Below are 20288 nucleotides of genomic sequence, written 5' to 3'. Positions count from 1 at the left end.
ATGCAGAGCCTGAGGCCTGAGAATTCTTAGCAGTTCTCCAGAGAAAAAGCAAAGAAGAAAAGTATTGGGAAACATAAATGCACTCGTTAGTGACTATAGTAATAAAAAGAGGCTTACATGTGTACACAGAAATATTTCACACATGGTTTCCTGTGCTTGGCTTACTGAACTTTTACCAATAGTTTCATCTTGGTGACAGGATGTTCTCTTTGATTGTTCTCTTCGGGATTCTGAAGCTTTCTTTCTTTTTCTGTAGTTCAGACGAACCCAGATGCTTTTGGAGATTGAAAACCAAGAAAACATGGGAGGGAGACAAAGATATTGATTGTTTATTTTCTATTTATACAAAGCTTGGTTATGTAAAGAATGAACAGTTCAGTGGGAACCTAGATAAGCGGTAAGTGCCGCGTATTTAGTTCTCCTTGCACCAATATTTCATGTCTTTTATCTGATTTACCCCAGCATATTACCTGATAAATAACAAATTCATTTTTTGGCTCTTATTACCCTATTTCCCATACTGTAAGTATACCTCATTCATTTTTTTCAGAGTTGTATTTTTCATGCAAGAACCAGAATGACACATACATTCTACCTTTTTTCTTTTCCTGTAGGGATTCTTTTAATAGTGGCAGTGCTATTTCATTGTCAAGTGTTGCCTCGGATAAGCATAATGCAAACTGCTGCCATCACTTCATTTCCTAGAGATTGAGTAAAAGGTTTCTCTCAGTAGTGTGATAGAGTTCATTTCATCATCATAGAATTCCTGTGAAGAGATTTCTTCTTCTGTCCTGCTTCCTGTGTATATTTCTTAAGACAATACTACATTTTTGTAAAATGTAATATATATGTCATCCTTTATGATCTGATGTGCTGATAGATCCTGGGACTAAAATCAAGTTCAGAAACAGAAGGTCCATATGGGAACTGAATAGATTTTCATAAAATTTTATACAGAACCAGATATCCTTGTATGGAGCATTCCAGGTCTTTTTTTCAAAGTTTTAATTTATAAATGAGTGTAGCAATCCTATATAAAATTTCTGTCATGTTTAATTTTAAATATTTTCACCATTTGTTATCCAAAGAAAAAGCTTCACAGTTTTTCTAACTTTTAATATTTATACATAACTAAGTCATGTATGGAATGGTTGTGTTTATTCACTCTATTTAAGAGTCTAGCACTAGATAAATCACCCTTTAATATTCTCTCTGTTTTATTACATGTCTTTCGTTTCCAAAGGCAATTTACTAACTGGGTGAATGCCATTTGTACATGAGCACTGAAAAATATGTTCCTTGACTATTACTTGTGATAAACTTTCAATTGTGGTAGGTTTCTAATAGTACTAATATTGAATGTTAGGGAGAATAAAATACCATCGTATTGTGTCTGACACTTCCTGATGAACATCTTGTGCCATCTTATTGCACCTGGAGAAGTAGACATGTGAATATCCTAGTCATTGTTTGTTCTTCACAGAATAGGTAAAACATGAGAAATTTGTTTTGCACCAAATTAGAGTATGTGAAAAAATCATACAGTATAAATTTGTTTTCATCTTAAATTGAAGTATTCATTCAATATTCTGCATTTGAAAGTTTTTACAAATTCACTCTTTCAGAAGAATGTTGTTTTACCCAATTTCTGGTAAGGTGACTACACTTCTGAGTTGTATTAGCATTCTTGGAATGTGATCTAACAAATTAGAATTCACGTAGGCCAACTTACCTAATCATGACTTATCTAATGATGACGTACCTAACCAGAATTTCTGTGACTGAGGAAAGTTTTTTTCATTGGGTCTTCAGTTTTTCATTAGAGCTTGTGATTATTTGATAAATAAGAGAGGGGAATTTCATAGCAATTTCATTATTGTGTATTTTAAGAATGCCTATAGATCTGATATCAGAGTACCAAAAGTGTTTTCAAATAGAATGATAGAATTTCATTTTTACAATATTTGAATGTAGTAAACTTTATGTGGGGAGTTAAATTATTCTTACTGTGTGCCCTCTGTTGTGATTTTGGAATCCCAGGTTTTCCTGATATTTTCTCTTGTTTATCTAAGACATGAGGGGAATGCAGTTAGCATCACTCCCTCATTCTCACCTAGGAGTATAGTAGTATCAAGGACAGAAGCCAATTTAACTCCATTCACATTAAGTCAAAATTCCAAAAATGTGAAAGCTATGTAGTTTGAGACTGGTTGCCTTAGGTGCATTTTTTATTATTTAAGAATTTTTATATTATGTTTTGATGACATTTGCTATCCTCCTGAAAATATTTTTTAACCAATAATGTCTAATTTATGCTACTGGTATGCTTTTGCATATGGGTTCTTCATCTGGGCCATTATCGTAATCACTATGGGATGCAAACCAAAAAAACTGGCTCTTCCTATTCTACGATCTATCAATTGCTAATATTCATCCATTTTTAGTGATTTTTCTAATTTCAAGAGGGAGAATTGACTTTGCTTTCTTTTCTGCTATATAAAGATATTGAATTTCCATGATACAAAATATTTTTTATTTTAAATAAAGAAAAAAACATTAAGAAGTACAGGTTAATTTAAGGAAATAATATGCTGAGATTGCACTAATAGTTATGACCAATAGAAATTCTCACATTATTTTCTTAAGGTTATAAGCAAATGACAAACACTAAATTTGGCACTTAAAAATTAAAAGTGCCTTAAAATTGGAAAATATCATGCCATTTCCTTGCTAGGAATCAGAAAACAATATGGCATATTATTGAAGAAATAATCCCCAACTAAAAGCCCAGATATGGGCAGGTGGTTGTGGTACATGCTTTTAATCCAAGCATTTGGGAAGCAGAGGCAAGCACATCTCTGTTAGTTGGAGGCCGACCAGGTCTACAGAGAAAATTCAAGGACAGCCAAGGCTACCCAAAAAAGGCTTGTCTGGAAAACCTAAAAAAAACAAAGCAAGGAAAGCCCATAATTGGTGGGAAAAGCCAGAGATCATACCAGTTACACATCAACCAAGTGATCAAAGCAATAAAACACAACATGATCTGTAAGAAAAGCTGAAACAGTCATAAGAAAAAGAATAAAATGATACAGATTGATACACATGATTGTCAAACTGCTTAAGAAAATGATATCAGAAAAAAATCTTTATCTTGCTAAAATATGTTTCATTCCAGGACAGCCAGGACTACACAGAGAAACCCTATCTCAAACAACCAACAAAAATACATGTTGGATTAATAATGTGGAAATTAGAATGAAGGGATTACAAAAGAAAAAAATCTTTATTAACCAGAACAAAACAATAGTAATCAGGCCAGACAATGATGGTCTTTGATGTTAAGAGGGGTGATTAAAAATGAATTGAATTATTAGAATTCTATAGACCTACCAAAAGAGAGAAGAGCTCACTCTTCATGAGAAACACTCATTGATATTATCAATAGCATATCACGAAACATTACTCGGCATCAAACAGAATAGAAACAGGAAAAAATTTGCTTAAAGTGGAGAGAAAGACCAAAAATAACTATTTCCATAAATTTAAAAACTTTCTCAGAGCTGGTGAAACAGACAATATACTTAGCTACTGATACTTTGTACATATAAATAAATCATATTTTGACCAGGGCTGATTATGTGTAAAAAAAAAAAAAAGCATCAGAGTCTAGGTATCAAATTATGCCCTTGCATTTGTTCATGTGTGGTAAGTATTAGAATTCAAAAATAAAGGAATAAGCAGACTCACTGTCCATTGTGACATACTTCTCACCTTGCTCACAGAAAAGTGAATAAAATTGTATGAAATTTCAAAATAATAGAATCATGCTTGTGTGATATCCATCCCAAGGTCTTTTTATTAGAAACCTTACATAATTCCACAGATCTTTCTTTCCCATATGGCACAGAATTTGTATCACCAAAGCAATGGGTCAGCAAAACAAGAATTAAATACACAACCAATATGTTTAAAGTCTGATCTCTATTGATTTTTTGCTCTGATTTCAGACTGACAGCTAAGAATATCCACTTGATTTTGTCTCTTTATTTTGCCCTCGATGAAATCAATAGAAACCCTCATATTCTACCCAATATTTCACTGCTAGTTAAAGTCGAATGTAGCCTGCTCGAAGATTGGAGAATAAACAGTTTATCTTCAAAAAGAGGTGAATTTCTTCCTAACTTCTGTTGTACAAATCACAGAAGATATTTAATTGTACTTACAGGACCAATGTGGTTACCATCCGCCATACTTGGATCGCTCCTGTACATCTCTAAGAGGCCAGAGGTAAGGTTGGAGGAGTTGGTTTTAATGAAACATTGACTCCTTTCAATTGGATTTTCTGATCCAAGGCTGATTGAAAGGAAGCAAATGGGGTGGATTATGTCTATTTTGATGCATAGAATTCAAAGCATAAATACTGAGACACTTTAGAGGCTCATACCACTACTTTAACACAAATAGACATAAGGAACATCAGAAATATGAATTGTTTTACTAGAAGACTTAGGATTTTTATGTACCTTATAAGATACATGAAATTACATATCACCTTAATAATGGATAAGAAGTCAACACTTCCTAAGACACTCAGGCTTTCTTTAGCACACTTATTTTTGACTAAGCATTATGTATTCCCTCTTATCCAAGTTATTTCTAATGCTCAATTTCTTTCAGCTTTACTATGGACCATTTCATCCTTTCCTGAGCAATCAAGAACAGTTTCCATATCTATTCCAGATGGCTCCTAAGGACACATCTCTGGCACTGGCCATGGTGTCTTTATTGGTCCATTTCAGCTGGAACTGGGTGGGAGCAATTGTTTCAGATGATGACCCAGGATATCAATTTCTCTTGGAACTGAGAAGAGAGATGCAAGTGAACAGTGTATGTTTAGCCTTTGTAAGTATTATTATAGAAGACAAAAAGATTTTTTTGCAAAGGGCAGATACCTATTATAACCAGATCATGACATCATCAGCAAAAGTGGTTATTATTTACGGAGACAAAGACTCTCATCTACAAGTGAACTTGAGACTATGGAATTTAGTAAACATTCAAAGAGTCTGGGTCACTACCTCTCAGTGGGATATGATCATAAATAATGGAAAATTCCTCCTTAAGTCTTATTTTGGGACTCTTACTTTCTCACATCACTACTCTGAAGTACCTGGTTTTAAAACATTTATCCAGACAGCGTACCCTTCCAACTACAGTGATGACTTTTTCTTGGCTAGATTGTGGTGGATGTATTGTAATTGTTCTTTGGCATCATCTAATTGTAAAAATATACAAAATTGTTCAAATGAAACAATACTCAAATGGTTATTCAAGCACCATTTTGAAATGTCCTTGAGTGGTACAAGTTATGACCTATATAATGCTGTGTATGCTGTAGCCCATGCACTCCATCAGATGCTTCAGCAACAAGTAGACACATGGCAAATGACTGCTGGAAAAGAGCTTGACTTTGACTCCTGGCAGGTAGTGTGTATCCCATGGTGTATCATGTAGTGCAATAGGTACAAGCTTCCTCATGGAAGCCCTAGCTTCTATCCAAGTATTTCTAAGATTTTTTTTCTCTCAAACATTTGATTTCTGTACTTTCACTTTATATTTTGTTAGCCTCATTGTTGGTTAAACTCTAGTCCAGCTAACACTGAAACAGAGGCAGACTTTCCTAATCTAAGATGATATTAATTTCCATATTTGTATGACAAAGGTATTTTCTAAGAGAATTTTATTTCATATTTCTAATATTTGAAAAAACGTAATGTTTTCCCATAAAATTTGTGTTAGTAACAAGAAGCTGACTTTTTGTGATCAAGAAGTTCAAGATTGATGTAATAAACATGGCCCTAATAATGGGATATAATTGTCTCATTTTATTACCAATAAGGACTTCAATTTCCTAACTGCTTATCAGGTAACATTTTAGAGAAAATGTGGTGGCAAATGTTACACTATTCTCCAGGAATATTACTGAAGTGTGTATGTGTTAGAAAATTAACTCCAGTGAGAAACTGACATTTCTAAATTATAATGTTATTTTACCTATATTTGGGGGGTTTTTTTCACCTGTGTTTGGAATACTTGTAATTAGTCACATTTTGAGGCAAACAAATAAGAATTGAAGGCAATCTAAACCTCATATTTTCTTTCCTAATATATAGGCATAGTTGAAACTAAAATAATAAATGTTTCAGATGGTCCCTTTCCTGAAAAACATCCAATTTATAAACCCTGCTGGACAACAAGTGGACCTGAGTCAGGAAGAAAAAGTGGACACAGAGTATGACATTTACCACACTACGGATTTTTTGCCAATGCTTGGACTTAAGGTGAAAATAGGAAAATTTTTCCAATACCTGCCACATGGACAACAATTATATATGTCTGAAGAAATGATAGAGTGGAACACAGACCTTAGACAGGTGTGTTGTATTGACTTGTAATTCTTTGCAATGTAAGTACCCCAAAATTTCAAAAATGACTTGACCATTGCCATAGGATATACCATTTTCTTTTTTTAAATTTTTTATTAATTTATTCTTGTTACATCTCAATGGTTATCCCATCCCATTTATCCTCCCATTCTTCCCTCCCTCCCATTTTCCCCTTATTCCCCTCCCCTATGACTGTTCCTGAGGGGGATTTCCTCCCCTCTATATGCTCATAGGGTATCAAGTCTCTTCTTGGTAGCCTGCTATCCTTCCTCTGTATGCCACCAGGTCTCCCATTTGTATTCACTAAATAATTTCCCACATTCTTAGACTTACCTTCAGAACATTTTTCAAAGTCAAATAGCTCTCTTTTTATCATCTATTTACCTATGATAGATACAAATTGTATAGGTATATATAAACACTCATATACATGTAGGTTTCACATTGCATAAGTCACAATACATCTATAATTTGTAATTACAAAATAAAATCAAATTTTTCTCCTAAATTTAATGCACTGTGGAAAAGGATGTTTTCAATGCTACCATTTTCTAAGTCATTGCTACTATTTCAAGTTGGTAAATACTTTTTTATAATCCATTTGTGATTTTCCTCAGACTCCGACATCAATTTGCAGTACACCTTGTAGTCCGGGATTCAGAAAATCCCCTCAGCAGGAAAAGCTTGTTTGCTGTTTTGATTGTACCCCTTGCCCAGAGAATGAAATTTCTAACATGACAGGTAAGTATATAAGTTATGAAAAGTTTTATTAGACTGAATAATTTCCCTAATTTTAGCATAGCTTTCAAAGAGGTCTTATGGGAATTGAAAGCTTAAATCTCATCATAAAATAAAACAAATCAATAAGTCTGCCCCTAGACATATCACATTCACATGTCCTGACCTACAATTTAATTCATTATTCTAAAACCATTGAACATAATAGTTTCTGGTGGAAATTGCTTTAGAGCATTAAACATCACTATGGCATTTATCTTTAACCTGGAACTCAGCACTGTATAATACAACATTATGTAATATATGTTATTTTCATATTTTCTAAAATATGTGAGCTTCATATTTTACTTAGCTAGTACACTACAAGCTTTGTGACAATATGTAGCTGTTCAGACTTTGTGAACTTTATTTGAGAGCCATGTATTTATAGACTGTTCTATCATGTATAATGCTGTTACTTGGTAGGTAGCATTTTTATTTGTACCTAATCCACAAGTGGATTTGAAGACAGAATAAAATTCCCAGTTAAAATTTTATAGTAATTTTGAAAGCAATTATGAATTAAATATTTCATATTACTTACTTAGGGGTAACTTCTTTGTGACAAAAGTGCTATGAACCTTTGAGAGTGATGCTATTGGTAGTATATCCAATGGAAGCTTTTTGTTGCAGATATGACCCATACATAAATAATAAACTTAAACTTTCATTTAATTGGCAGACCAACATCTTTTTCCTTCTTTGAGATACATTTAGAGTACAGACACAAAAAAAACTATTGAATTGTTAGACATATGTTCTAGAATACCAGTTAATAATGAGAAAAAGAAGCTGATGGAATACTTATAGAAAATAAATTAAATAAAATTATGTTTTAAATGTATTGACTTTTGTGTAATTAAAAACAAGGATAATGCAAAAGGAATTTAAATTTTTCTTACTTCTCTTTTCATTTTAAGAGCTTGAAATAAACCATTTTATAACAAATAATTTTAAATTATTAGACTAAATTAAAATATTTAAATATTTTTGCTCAAAAGTTTAGAAGACACTGCTTATAAAAATATGAAAGAAAAGACTAATTGCAAAGGAATGTACATTCCTAAATGGGATTAATGATATCATTCCTTTAATTATGCTCTGTTGTGTATCCATAATTGAAACAGATTTGAAGATATCATATTATATATTACATGATATGGATGTAAGGATCTGACCACTCTATATCATATTGTGTGTCATGTCTATGTCCTTAAAAGATGGAAAACTCTTTCATTGTTTTCTCAATAAGTATTTTTATTTTAAAAAAAACTATTAATACTAAGATTTGTATCATTTTTCATTTAGAAACATTTTAATTTCATTACAAAACTATTTTAAAAACATAAAAGTAAGAGAAACATTTAGTTACTTAGAGTACACCCAGAGATTTTGAAGATAAATATCAAAGTCCATATGAATGTGCTTTCACACCACGTTGTTGGAGACATAGTGGCTTAAGACTTGAGACCAATGAGAGTGAAAGAAAGTTGTTATTTGTGGATTGACACCAGAATAACTTCCTGAAAGGCTTTGATTACTGGTTCATTTTGCTTCTCATTTTACAATTTAAAAACACAAGACAAAGTTGAGAGACTAGCAAATTTTACCAAAGCTTATGTGTGGCAGTCAGTGGGTTGTTAAGGGCAAGGATTCATTGTTTTAGCTACTTCAACAGGTCACTATGGTCTAGGTATCCAGTAAAGACGTTCTTGACAAATAAGAAATACAAACTGTACTTTAAATAAATTACTAAATAAATCAGTAAGGCAGTATGTAATAACTGGTCTTTTCTACCTATTCTACTAGAATGTAAAAAAGTTCACCTCCTAGTCATGAATTAGAAATACTTAGTTATCTGATCTTTAGCAAAGAATGGAGTCATTGATATCACACTTTTTTAAAAACAGCCAAAACAATGTTGGATTTATCTTCTGATAAAGACTCTAATTTAAATGTTAGTTTTCAAAGATAAATTATTTACAATTCTACGCATGTAGTTACCAAATGACCAAATTTTTTTAGGAAAATAATTAAATACGTGACCATTTAAAAATGTGTAAAAATATTTTGGAGAGCACTGACAGTCAAATATTATATAAGTTAGTAAAAGTGATAGATAGAATTTCTTAATAAAATTCATACACTGAAACCAGTTAGTAAAGTTATTACTTTTAACATATAGAGATTTTAAGTGTTAAATTTATTGTGCAGCCTCTGCTTTTCTTAACATCATTCATGGAGTCCTTTATGATATAGCTGAGGAAATTGGTATGTCACTTCACCTTGTAGCAGAGAGACATACAAAATATACACAGAAGGAGCTGGTTTTATATTCTTGCATTTGAGAGTTTACAGAGATATTAAAAATAAATGTGCTTCTATAAATTTCTCTCATTAATATGTTTATTGTTAGAAACATGAATATTCTATCACAGTCTATTACTTTCCAACAAGCTACTAAAGTTACTAAAGATAAATATATACAACTGATTTGCATAATAGTGCACAAAGATAATAGATTTGGAAATTGCTATTAATTCCTAAACATCAGCCAAGCTTACTTTTCCATCTGTCACAAAACATAAGAGAAATTTGACAAAAAAAATTCTGATGCAGCAGTATATGGCCTTGGAATAAACAAAAAAATTAAATCTGATGAAAGTTTGCTTTCTGTACCAGGCATGAATCAGTGTATGAAGTGCCCAGATGATCAATATGCCAACTCTGGACGAACTCGCTGCCTCAAAAAAGTTATTGCGTTCCTAGGTTATGAAGACCCTTTGGGATTATCTCTGGCCTGCGTGGCCCTGTGCTTCTCTGCTCTCACTGCTTTTGTACTTGGTGTCTTTTTGAAGCACCAAGACACGCCCACTGTCAAGGCCAACAACAGAACTCTCAGCTATGTTCTTCTCATCTCACTCATCTTTTGCTTTCTCTGTTCCCTGCTCTTCCTCGGCCGTCCCCATGTGGCCACATGCATCATGCAGCAGACCACATTTGCAATTGTGTTCACTGTGGCTGCCTCTACTGTCTTGGCCAAGACTATTACTGTAGTTCTGGCCTTCAAGTTTACTAATCCAAATAGAAAGATGAGGTGGCTTCTGCTCTCAGGGGCACCTAACTTCATCATTCCAATTTGCACCACGATTCAACTGGTTTTCTGTGGAATCTGGCTGGGCACTTCCCCTCCATTTGTCAATGCTGATGTACATGTTGAAAAACAGTACATTTTGATCATCTGTAACAAAGGTTCAATTACAGCCTTCTATTGTGTCCTGGGATACTTGGGCTCTATTGCCATAGGAAGTTTCACTGTGGCATTCTTGGCCAGGAGTCTACCTGACAAATTCAATGAAGCCAAGTTCCTGTCATTCAGCATGCTAGTGTTCTGTAGTGTCTGGGTCACCTTCCTACCTGTCTACCACAGTACAAAGGGCAAGGCTGCTGTGGCTGTGGAAGTCTTCTGTATCTTGGCCTCCAGTGCAGGGCTGCTTCTTTGCATTTTTGCCCCAAAGTGCTTCGTTATTTTGTTAAGACCAGAGAAAACTTCCATTCAGAAGTTCCATAATTTGCATTTTAAAATTGATAATGCTCATTAGAATTTCCTGACATATTTGCTAGATCAAACTTATCAAAATGATTACACTGATTCTTTTTGTCATCAAATTTCATGTCAAAACATGAAATTTGTTTTCATTAATAAATAAAAATGAAGCTTGTTAGAATTATTTTATAAAAAGGGGTTTCTTTATCTTAGCTTATTTCTTAGCCCAGCTATCACACTGTGGTACATATACACTATGGAATACTACTTAGCTATTAAAAACAAGGAATTCCCGAAATTTGTGGACAAATGGATTGAGCTAGAAATGATCATAATGAGTGAGTTAACCCAGAAGCAGCAGGAGTGAAATGGTATATACTCACTTATATCTGCATACTAGCCCAAGGGGCATGTCCCCTAAAAGTCTTCACTTACCAGAAACTGAGACAGAGGGGAGGACATAATATTGGGACTCTAGATGAGAGAAGCATGGGAGAATGGCAAAGTAGAAGGATCCAGAGGGTCCTAGAAACCTACAAGAAGAACATTATGATAGGCAGATTTGGGCCCAGGGGTCCCGCTCAAATTATGGCACCAGCCAAGGACAAAACAGGCCGTAAACTTCAAACCCCTACCTTGGTCTAACCAATGGACAAGACATTCTCCACAATTGAGTGGAGAGTGGGGTATGACTTTCACACGTACTCTGGTGCCTCATATTTGACCATGTCCTCTGGATGGGGAGACCTGGTGGCACTCAGAGGAAGGATAGCAGGCTACCAAGAAGAGACTTGATACCCTATGAACATATAAAAGGGGAGGAAGTCCTCCTCAGACACAGTCATAGGGGAGGGGAGTAAGGGGAAAATGGGAGGGAAGGAACAATAGGAGGATACAAGGGATGGGATAACCATTGAGATGTAACAAGAATAAATTAATAAAATAAAAAATTTTTTAAAAAGAAGTAAGAAGGAGAGGCTGGGAAGAGAGAGAAAAAGGAAGCTGTGTTTGAGATTTAAAGTAAATAAATAATTAATTTCAAAATTCCAAATGGAAAAGTAACATTCAACATGAACCTGTGTAGCTTTTATTTTGTATACATATTCTAACTGTATAGAAGTTTATTAAGATATTTAGACCTTATCTCTGGCTAAGTTTGCTGTGTGATCTACAGGTTTTCTTAAACAGTAAATTTTATAAAATTTAAAAAATGCAACAAAAGGTTAAGATATTACATAAGCAAAAAAATGTGAAATGATCATAAGCTAACCAACATAATCCAAGGTCTGCTTTAATGTGTATCATTTAATTCACTAATGAGTATCGATGAACATTTAATTATCTGTATAACATGACTATCAAGGGCTGTTGCCATGGTGCCTGTAGTGATTTATTTCATCAAAAATGTGTGGGAGTTATCATTTCAGATATTGACCTTAATTTACTTCTGAATTGTCAGAAGAGACACAAAAGATGGTATTTGCTTAGCCTTTGTGACTATTACCACATATGACATAAATTACTTTTAAATGGATAATATGTATTAAAATAAAATAATGATTTCTTCATCAATGGTTGTTATCATTTATGGAGACAAAGGTTCTAATCTACAAGTAAACTTTAGACAGCAGAACTTTGTAAATATTCTGAGACTTTGGGTCATTATCTCACAGTGAGATATGATTACATGTAATGAAAAATTGCTCTTCAATTCCTTTTATGGGAATCTCGGGTTTTTTATATCATATTGAGATATTTTGTTTCAAAATTATGAAGATAATACACATTTAAAACTACATTAATACTGTTTCTCTTGATAAATTGTGGTAATTGTTTATTATTTATTCCTTGTCATCATGCAATTTCAATAAAGAATTGTTCAAGAAAACACTACTGAGTTGTTATCCAGGTACCAGGTTGAAATGTCCGTGAGTGATATGCAGTACAACCTGTAAAATGATGTGTAACCTCTGACCCATCCACTACCTGAAACACTTCTGCATCAAGTAGAGACATGGTCAAAGAATGTTAAGAATGTTAAGAAAGGGCTAAAATTTGACAGGACATGAATTTTCCACTAAATGACATGTAGTATGATTGTAATCCCTTAAAGTGGACCATATGTTATAAATAGAAACACTGTAGTAATCTTTATCAAACCAGCATGGATTTTTGTACTATTTCACTACATATGTTGCCAACTATGTTAGTTGAATTAATTGTTGTCAAACCAATATTGCTACATGAGAACTTTACGATTTAAGTTAGTAATAATACTTAGATTAATTCCCCCACATATGCATTTTGTGCTTTTAACATATGAAGCATATACTTGGTGTAAAATTGTATTAGTTAATGTAAATTTGTATTAGCTAGTTTTTAATACTCACTTAATACTCATTTAATATTTTTGATACTCATTAAATTATCAAATGGTCACAAGAAACTTACTGGTCCCTTAAGTGATCAGAATATAGGTGATCAAAATAATATGTGGGTTCCAAACAAGTTAATGTATGTTTGCTACTATTTCACTTATGGAGGGTCTTAATTATGTAATTGACACTGACGGCAGAAAGGGATGTTGTGCTTGTCTTACTCTCCAGCTCTTTCAGTGAGGTTTGCATGTGTTAAAGCGTTAACTCTAATGAAAAACATATTCCTAAAGCATAAGTAGTGAAATTTTAACCACATGTATTTTCTTTCCCTCTAAAACACTGAGTAATTTTAATACAGCTGTAGTTTTGGGAGACATAAAACAAAATTATAGGAAAATCAAATTCATGGTTTTTGTCATAACGTGTAGTTGTAGTTTGAACTTAAATGACAAAGTTGTTTTAAGTGGTCTTTTTACACAACATCCAATTTCTAAATTTTTCAAGACACAGATGAGCATGAAAAAGAAAGAAAAATGTTATGCAGATTTGACATCTACACTAGAAATTTTCTACCAAATTTTGGATTGGAGGCAAAGTAGAGAAGTTTTCCCACTATTTGCCCTATGGTCAACAATTACTTATAGCTGATGAAAGGAGAGAATGGACCACAGTCACGTGAGAAGTGTGTTGAACTTAACTCTAATGATCTACATATACTATGAGACCCAAATTTACAATGGAGTTGTTCTCCCTCATGGGATCAAGAATTTCCATATTTGCTCACAGCATAATGTTTCCCTTTTCTAATTTCTAGATTTCCTTTCTGGATATCTTTTCCTTGAGGTATTTTAAAGGAAATATATTGGTGCACATGTGTGCACCATGCATGAGCATTTAATGTGTACATGCATGCACACACACAAAGAAAATATATGTAATAAAAATTATACATATTTCCATATAATCGGTGTTTTCTTACACCAAAATTATGATACATTCAAATATATGTAACAAAATACTTTAAATTTTAACTCTTAACTTCATTTATGTGTATTATAGGAGGTTTATGGATGTTGACGTGATTCATATACCTGTAACTATTGCTTACCATGTAAAACCCTTAACTGAAAATTAGTTTTTAATATTTCTCAGAACACAAGCTCAATATGCTGTACACATATTCTGAAAACCCCTTCTGTAGTGACAGATAACCTGCTGCTTTGAGTGTATTTCCAGCACAACAATTAAGTAAACACTCTATTAAAAATTCAGTGAATTAACTAATTTTCCCATGGTTATATAGTTTTAAAATATGTTAATATAAGAACAGAAATTTTAACATCATAATAAATTTAAAGATTAAATGATACTGCACATTGAAATAACACTGTCTCCAACTGCACACTTCAACCACTACTCTATAAACAAAGCATGTAATACTTTCACTTAGAAACTAGTTTGGAATACTAAGTACCAATGTAGCACTAACTTAACCTGAAATTTTACTCATGTAGTTCAGTGCATATAGTTTTATCATTCTTGAGACATGATAGCTGCACATTGCTCCTTATACAGGGTTATGAAAACTTTGAGACATGATGTAGAGTCTCAGGGACGCTGCTTGAATGGTAAACATTTTCTTTTCCTTTGATAGTAGATGATGCTTCCACTCAGCAGGTTGTATTTTCAGGTGTATTCTAGTTCTCGGGTGCATTTTCTGAATGAAAGCTTTCATTATCTCAAAAAGAAAGACTTGAACCTATGTCTCAAGGATCAAAAATTTAATGCTCAGCAGTTTCTATATATCTATATACATAAATCTGATTTTCTTCAGAACTTGACATTTGCTCTGAGTTTTCTAAATGTTTCTCTAATGTTACCTTTCCATTATGGATTATGTATTATTGTTGTATTCAGGAATAAATATTGTCAAGAAAAGGTCTGTAACTATGTGTTAAATAAGGAGACATACTGATTTGGTACTGCAAAGAAAGCCAACAAAAAGTAATTAGGTGCATTAATTTCAGAAGATGTACTCTTTAACTGAGGATGATGTAACTAGTGATGCTATGGTTTAACAAGTTGCCTGGCCCAATCTGACACCCACCCCATTGGAGAGAGCCAACCCTTGACATTATTGAGGGTACTTTAGTATGCTTGCAGATGGGAACCCTGCATAGCTGTTCTCTGAAAAGCTCCATCCAGCAGTGGATCAAAACAGATGATGAGACTCACAGACAATCATTAGGTAGAGTGCAGTGAGTCTTGTGGAAGAGTGGAGGAAGGATAAAAGAACCAAGTAGAAACTGGAGCTCCACAAGAAGACCAACAGAAAAATTAAAATTAAAATTAAAAACATAAAAATAAATAAAATAAAAGAAGACCAACAGAGACCACTAACCAGGGCCCATAGAGGCTTACAGAGACCAAAGAACCAACCAAGAACCCGGCATGAACTGCCCATAGGCCCCCTACACAGATGTAGCTGATGGGCAGCTCAAGTGTTCATTTGGGTCCCCTAGTAAGGGGAGCAATGGCTATCTCTGACATGGATTATGTTGTCTCCTTCTTTTTTTTTTTTAACCTAAAAATAATTTTAATTAAAAGAATTCAAAACATGAAAAGCTTCATATTTAGTTGTTTTACAAATAGAAATTTAGATCATTAGTTATAGGATAACCACAAATAGAAAGCTAGTATAGCTACTGTATTCATTAATTCATGCTGTCTCTGATGCCAAGAAGCTTTAGATTTTAGATTTTTTTTATTTTTTATTAATTTATTATTGTTACATCTCATTGGTTATCCCATCCCTTGTATCCTCCCATTCTTCCCTCCCTCCCATTTTCCCCTTATTCCCCTCCCCTATGACAGTTCCTGAGGGGGATTACCTCCCCCTCTATATGATCATAGGGTATCAAGAAAGACTCAAATGGTATATACTCACTTATATCTGCATATTAGCCCAACGGGCATGTCCCACGAAAGCCTTCACTTACCAGGAAACAGAGACAGAAGAGAGGACATACTAGTGGGACTCTAGATGTGAGATTCATGGGAGAAAGGCAAAGTAGTAGGACCCAGAGGGTCCTAGAAGCCTACAAATAGAACATTATGATAGGCAGATTTGGGCTCAGGGGTCCTGCTCAAACTAAGGCACCAGACAAGGACAATACAGGCGGTAAACCTTAAACCCCTACCCAGATCTAGACAATGGACAGAACACTCTCCACAGTAGAGTGGAGAGTGGGATATTACTTTCTCACACACTCTGGTGCCTCACCTCTGACCATATCCCCTGGACGGGGAGACCTGATGGCACTCAGAGGAAGGACAGCAGGTTACCAAGAAGAGACTTGTTGTCTCCTTCTTGATCACTGCCTTTTGGCAGGGCTGCCTCACCAGCCCAAAGAGGAAGATGATGAACATAGGCCCGTTGTGACTTGATGCACTGTGTTGGGTTTGTGAGTGGGAGGGTCCCCTTCTAAGGAGTATGGGCAGGGCAACAGATGGAAGGAGGGGGAAGAGGAGTGTTTCTATGATCAGGATGTAAAGTGAATAAATAAATAAATAAATAATTTAAAAAGTATTTTCTGTAAGGTATTTGCATTCTTCCTTCCATGTGATGGTCTCTGAATTATTCAATAAAATAAAGAAGGAAACCTATTGTTAGAGATATAGAAAAACCAGGAATATAGAGAGAAAGACAGTAAGAGAGACAGGCAGACAAAGTGACTTATAAAACAGCATTCAATCAGGAAGAGACTCATATTCATACAGCAGATAGACAGAAGTCTAGTATTGGGTGAATTTTAGTTAAATACACTATAGGTTAAGTGTTTTTAGTTTCTTTTCCTTAATGCTACCATTTATATTATCAGTAACTCTGAGTTTATCATTTGGGTTTTCAAACTTTTTTGTGGCAAAAGATTTGGTGTTCTGGGGTTCATCATCTATAAGAACAAATAATTTTTGTATTAATCCAGATTTCTGAGCAGTATCATATTAATATAACAAGCAAAATATACTCATTTAAGTCATATCAATGCATTATCTTCTTGGCAATATGTTCTGTAAGGCTACAGCTACATACAACTTTTTTCTGGGAAGTTGTAATATGTAGAACTTATCCATAAGTTATAGAGCCCATTCTCAGGTAGCATAATATTTAAATGTATACATTAGAGTATAGGAAATCAGTCATTTAGATATATAAATGGCTGGTTACAAAATACTCATCTCTAGGAACTCAGATCCTGGTCTGGTGTTACAATTCTAATATGCAGTTTAGCGTTTTTCTTGGTATACAAGTACTGTAGAATAGTTCTGGATTCAGAATGATTGATTTTCTAGCACAGGTATCTCCATGGGATTCTGTTCAATAGGAGGCACTCAGACATGTGTGAGTCAAACAATGAATGTTATTTCAATTTGGACTTCAAATATGTAATGACACTTTTTCCTATCATGAGTGCTACTGTTCGTGTTACCTGTATATCTGTAATAAGCTCTATATAGGAGTAACTGCTTCTCACATTGCCACCTCATAACTCTTTGAGAAAGTCTGGTTCAATTCAAGTCAACTATTTCAAGTGGTAAGCATAGAATTGCTTTGGAAAACTAGGCTTTCTTGAAAAACTTCTAAAGAGGAATCATGTCAGGAGCCTTCATGTCCACTGGAAAGTGGAATCATAAGGGATACAAAGAGGAACAACAGTCATAAACAACATTACTGCCCCATATTTGTCACATGGACATAGACACTCAGATGCAGAGCCTCAGGACAAAGAGTACTTAGGAATCCTCCAGAGGAGAACAGTGCCCTGGAAAGAAAATTACTGAAAGAAGTACACGCGCTCATTAGTAGTAAATACAGTAATAAAAAGAGACACTGGGGTATGCTCATGCACAATTGATACAAGGGTTTCTGCCTGACTCTTCATGCTGCATCTTGCTTAAGCTCCTATATTAGCACCATGAAAAATATATACTCCTTCATCTTTGTCATCTTTGTCCTGAATGTTTCCTTTATTTTCTGCAGTTTGACTGAGCCCAAGTGCTTCTGGAGAATGAAAGACAGAAACAACCGTGAAGGAGATAAAGAGGTTGATTGTTTCTTTTCCATTTATGCAAAACATGGTTATGTGCAGAATGACCATTTCAGTGGGAATATAGATAAGAAGTAAGTGCATCTTCCATTTACATATTATATTTGATCATGAAATATAAAGGATTTTAGCAATGCTGAGTTGTAGACCATGACTCTCTTTAGTTTTTGCCTGTTGCTTTCTCTCCTCTAGGACACTGTCAGTTTCTTCATGTTTTACTGCTTGTTATTCTCCTAGTTCTGGTTGTTTAGGGACTAGTCTGTTTTTTGAGTTACACTTTCCAGGTAGAATCTGAATGAGTGACCCAAACTGTTTCCCATGCTTCTAGAGAGATTCCCTGAATATGAAGACTCGTTTCATCATGTCAGGTGATGTCTCTCAGAAAAAAAAAGTACCAAACACTGATTTTGGTTTATTTCATAAATGCTAATGTAAAATAGTATTTATTGATTTACTACTATTTCTTCCATCAGTGTGGATGTCTAATTTATTTTTCTTTATCTTTTTTCTTTTTTCTTTTTTTGGTTTTATGAGACAGTGTTTCGCTGTGTAGCTTTGGCTGTCCTGGATTCGCTTTGTAGACCAGGCTGGCCTCGAACTCACACATTGGACTTTGTTATATCTCCCTTGAATTTTAATTACATACATTGAAAATATATTCAGGTTTTGTGCAAATAACCTATTTGTTATAATTTTGTAATTAGTGTGATCTGAGAATCCTGCAACTGATATCAAGGATGGATAAATTGATCTGTTAGTTATGAGGATTTTATGATTTCATTTCCTTTACATACTTTCTCATCTATATGGCCACATTTTGTTATATTAAACATTTCATGATATTTTTCAAAATTCTAAGTTAGAAAATTATGAAGCATCTACTTATTCCAGTAGAAAATTTATTCATTTGTTAAAAGAGATGGTGGCCCTGCAAGCAATGACTTCCTATTTACATATTCATGTGCTAGAAGTAAAGGTGTTGCATGTGGTAACTCCATTTAAAAGAAAATTTATAAGATGACATAGCCGGTCGAGTCTCACCAGATGGGTGGTCATTTATGATCACGCCTTATTTTTCTAAATATCTTTCACCCATTATAATCTGTTTCAATGTTTATTGAAAATAAAATTTTCCTCTCATATAATGCAGCCCAACCACAGTTTACCTGTCATCATTCACACCAGATTTTTGCCATTCCTCTGACCACATCCTCCAGATCAATTTCTTCTCTATTTCGTCTTGAGAAAAGAAAAGGCCTCCTAGAAATAACAGGAAAACAGACAAACAAACAAAAACCAGATATAATAAGACAAGGAAAAAGCCTTCATATCTGGGATGGACAAGGCAATCCATTAGGAGAAAAATAGGTCCAAGCGCAGGCAAAATAATAAGCCTTTTTATTTTGCTGCTTCCACTGTTAGGTGCCACACAAACACACCAAGCTAACCACTAGAACATATATGCAGAGGACCTATTGCAGAAGCTTGAAGGCCCCATGCTTGTTGTTTCAGCAACTGTGAACTATATCACACCTTGTTGTTGGATTCAGGGAGCCTTGTTCTGGTAGTGTTCTCTATATCTGTTGGCTCTTCCAATCTCCCTGCCTCATATTCTGCAGAATTCCATGATCAGAGAGGAAGAATTTGATGATGACCTACGATTTAGACTCTATCAGCATAAAGTATGTCTGTGAGTATATGAACCAGCTCCCATCTGCTGCCATAGAAGTCTTTCTGATAAGAACTGGACAACTCACCAATCAATTAGTATAGAATAATATTATTAGGAATCATTACATTGATTTTTTTGCCAGTAGTGTTTGCTCCAACTCTAAGTCTCTGGGTTATCCAGTCTCCACTTCCTGCACACCCAGTCATTGCCTACTTGCTGTGGGGTATGGGGGCTCAAGTTAATCCAAATATTGATTGGCTATTCCCATAAATTCTATCCACCATTGCCTCAGAAAATCTGGCATAAAGGAAAGGTTACAGGTGTAATGTTTTTGTGGCTGGATTAATGTCCATTTTTCTC

General features: G+C 34.3%; 1 protein-coding gene across 1 annotated transcript in view; it reads left to right on the top strand.

Annotated features, from left to right (window-relative positions):
- Positions 1-200: 200 nt before the first annotated feature.
- The window catches only part of LOC311578243 (vomeronasal type-2 receptor 116-like), a gene marked incomplete at both ends in the record, with an annotated part of 45468 nt that continues 25380 nt past the window's right edge, over positions 201-20288 (top strand). Inside the window, 6 exons of the mRNA XM_084748084.1 lie at positions 201-397; positions 4008-4287; positions 4678-5484; positions 7064-7187; positions 9906-10740; positions 18190-18330. Coding sequence (XP_084604210.1) covers positions 201-397; positions 4008-4287; positions 4678-5484; positions 7064-7187; positions 9906-10740; positions 18190-18330 — 2384 coding nt within the window. The remainder of the gene's footprint in view (positions 398-4007; positions 4288-4677; positions 5485-7063; positions 7188-9905; positions 10741-18189; positions 18331-20288) is intronic.

This window comes from Acomys minous (assembly GCF_964271855.1).
Source record: "Acomys minous genome assembly, chromosome: 2".
Classification (NCBI taxonomy): domain Eukaryota; kingdom Metazoa; phylum Chordata; class Mammalia; order Rodentia; family Muridae; genus Acomys; species Acomys minous.
This window is presented reverse-complemented; position numbering and strand designations above follow the sequence as displayed.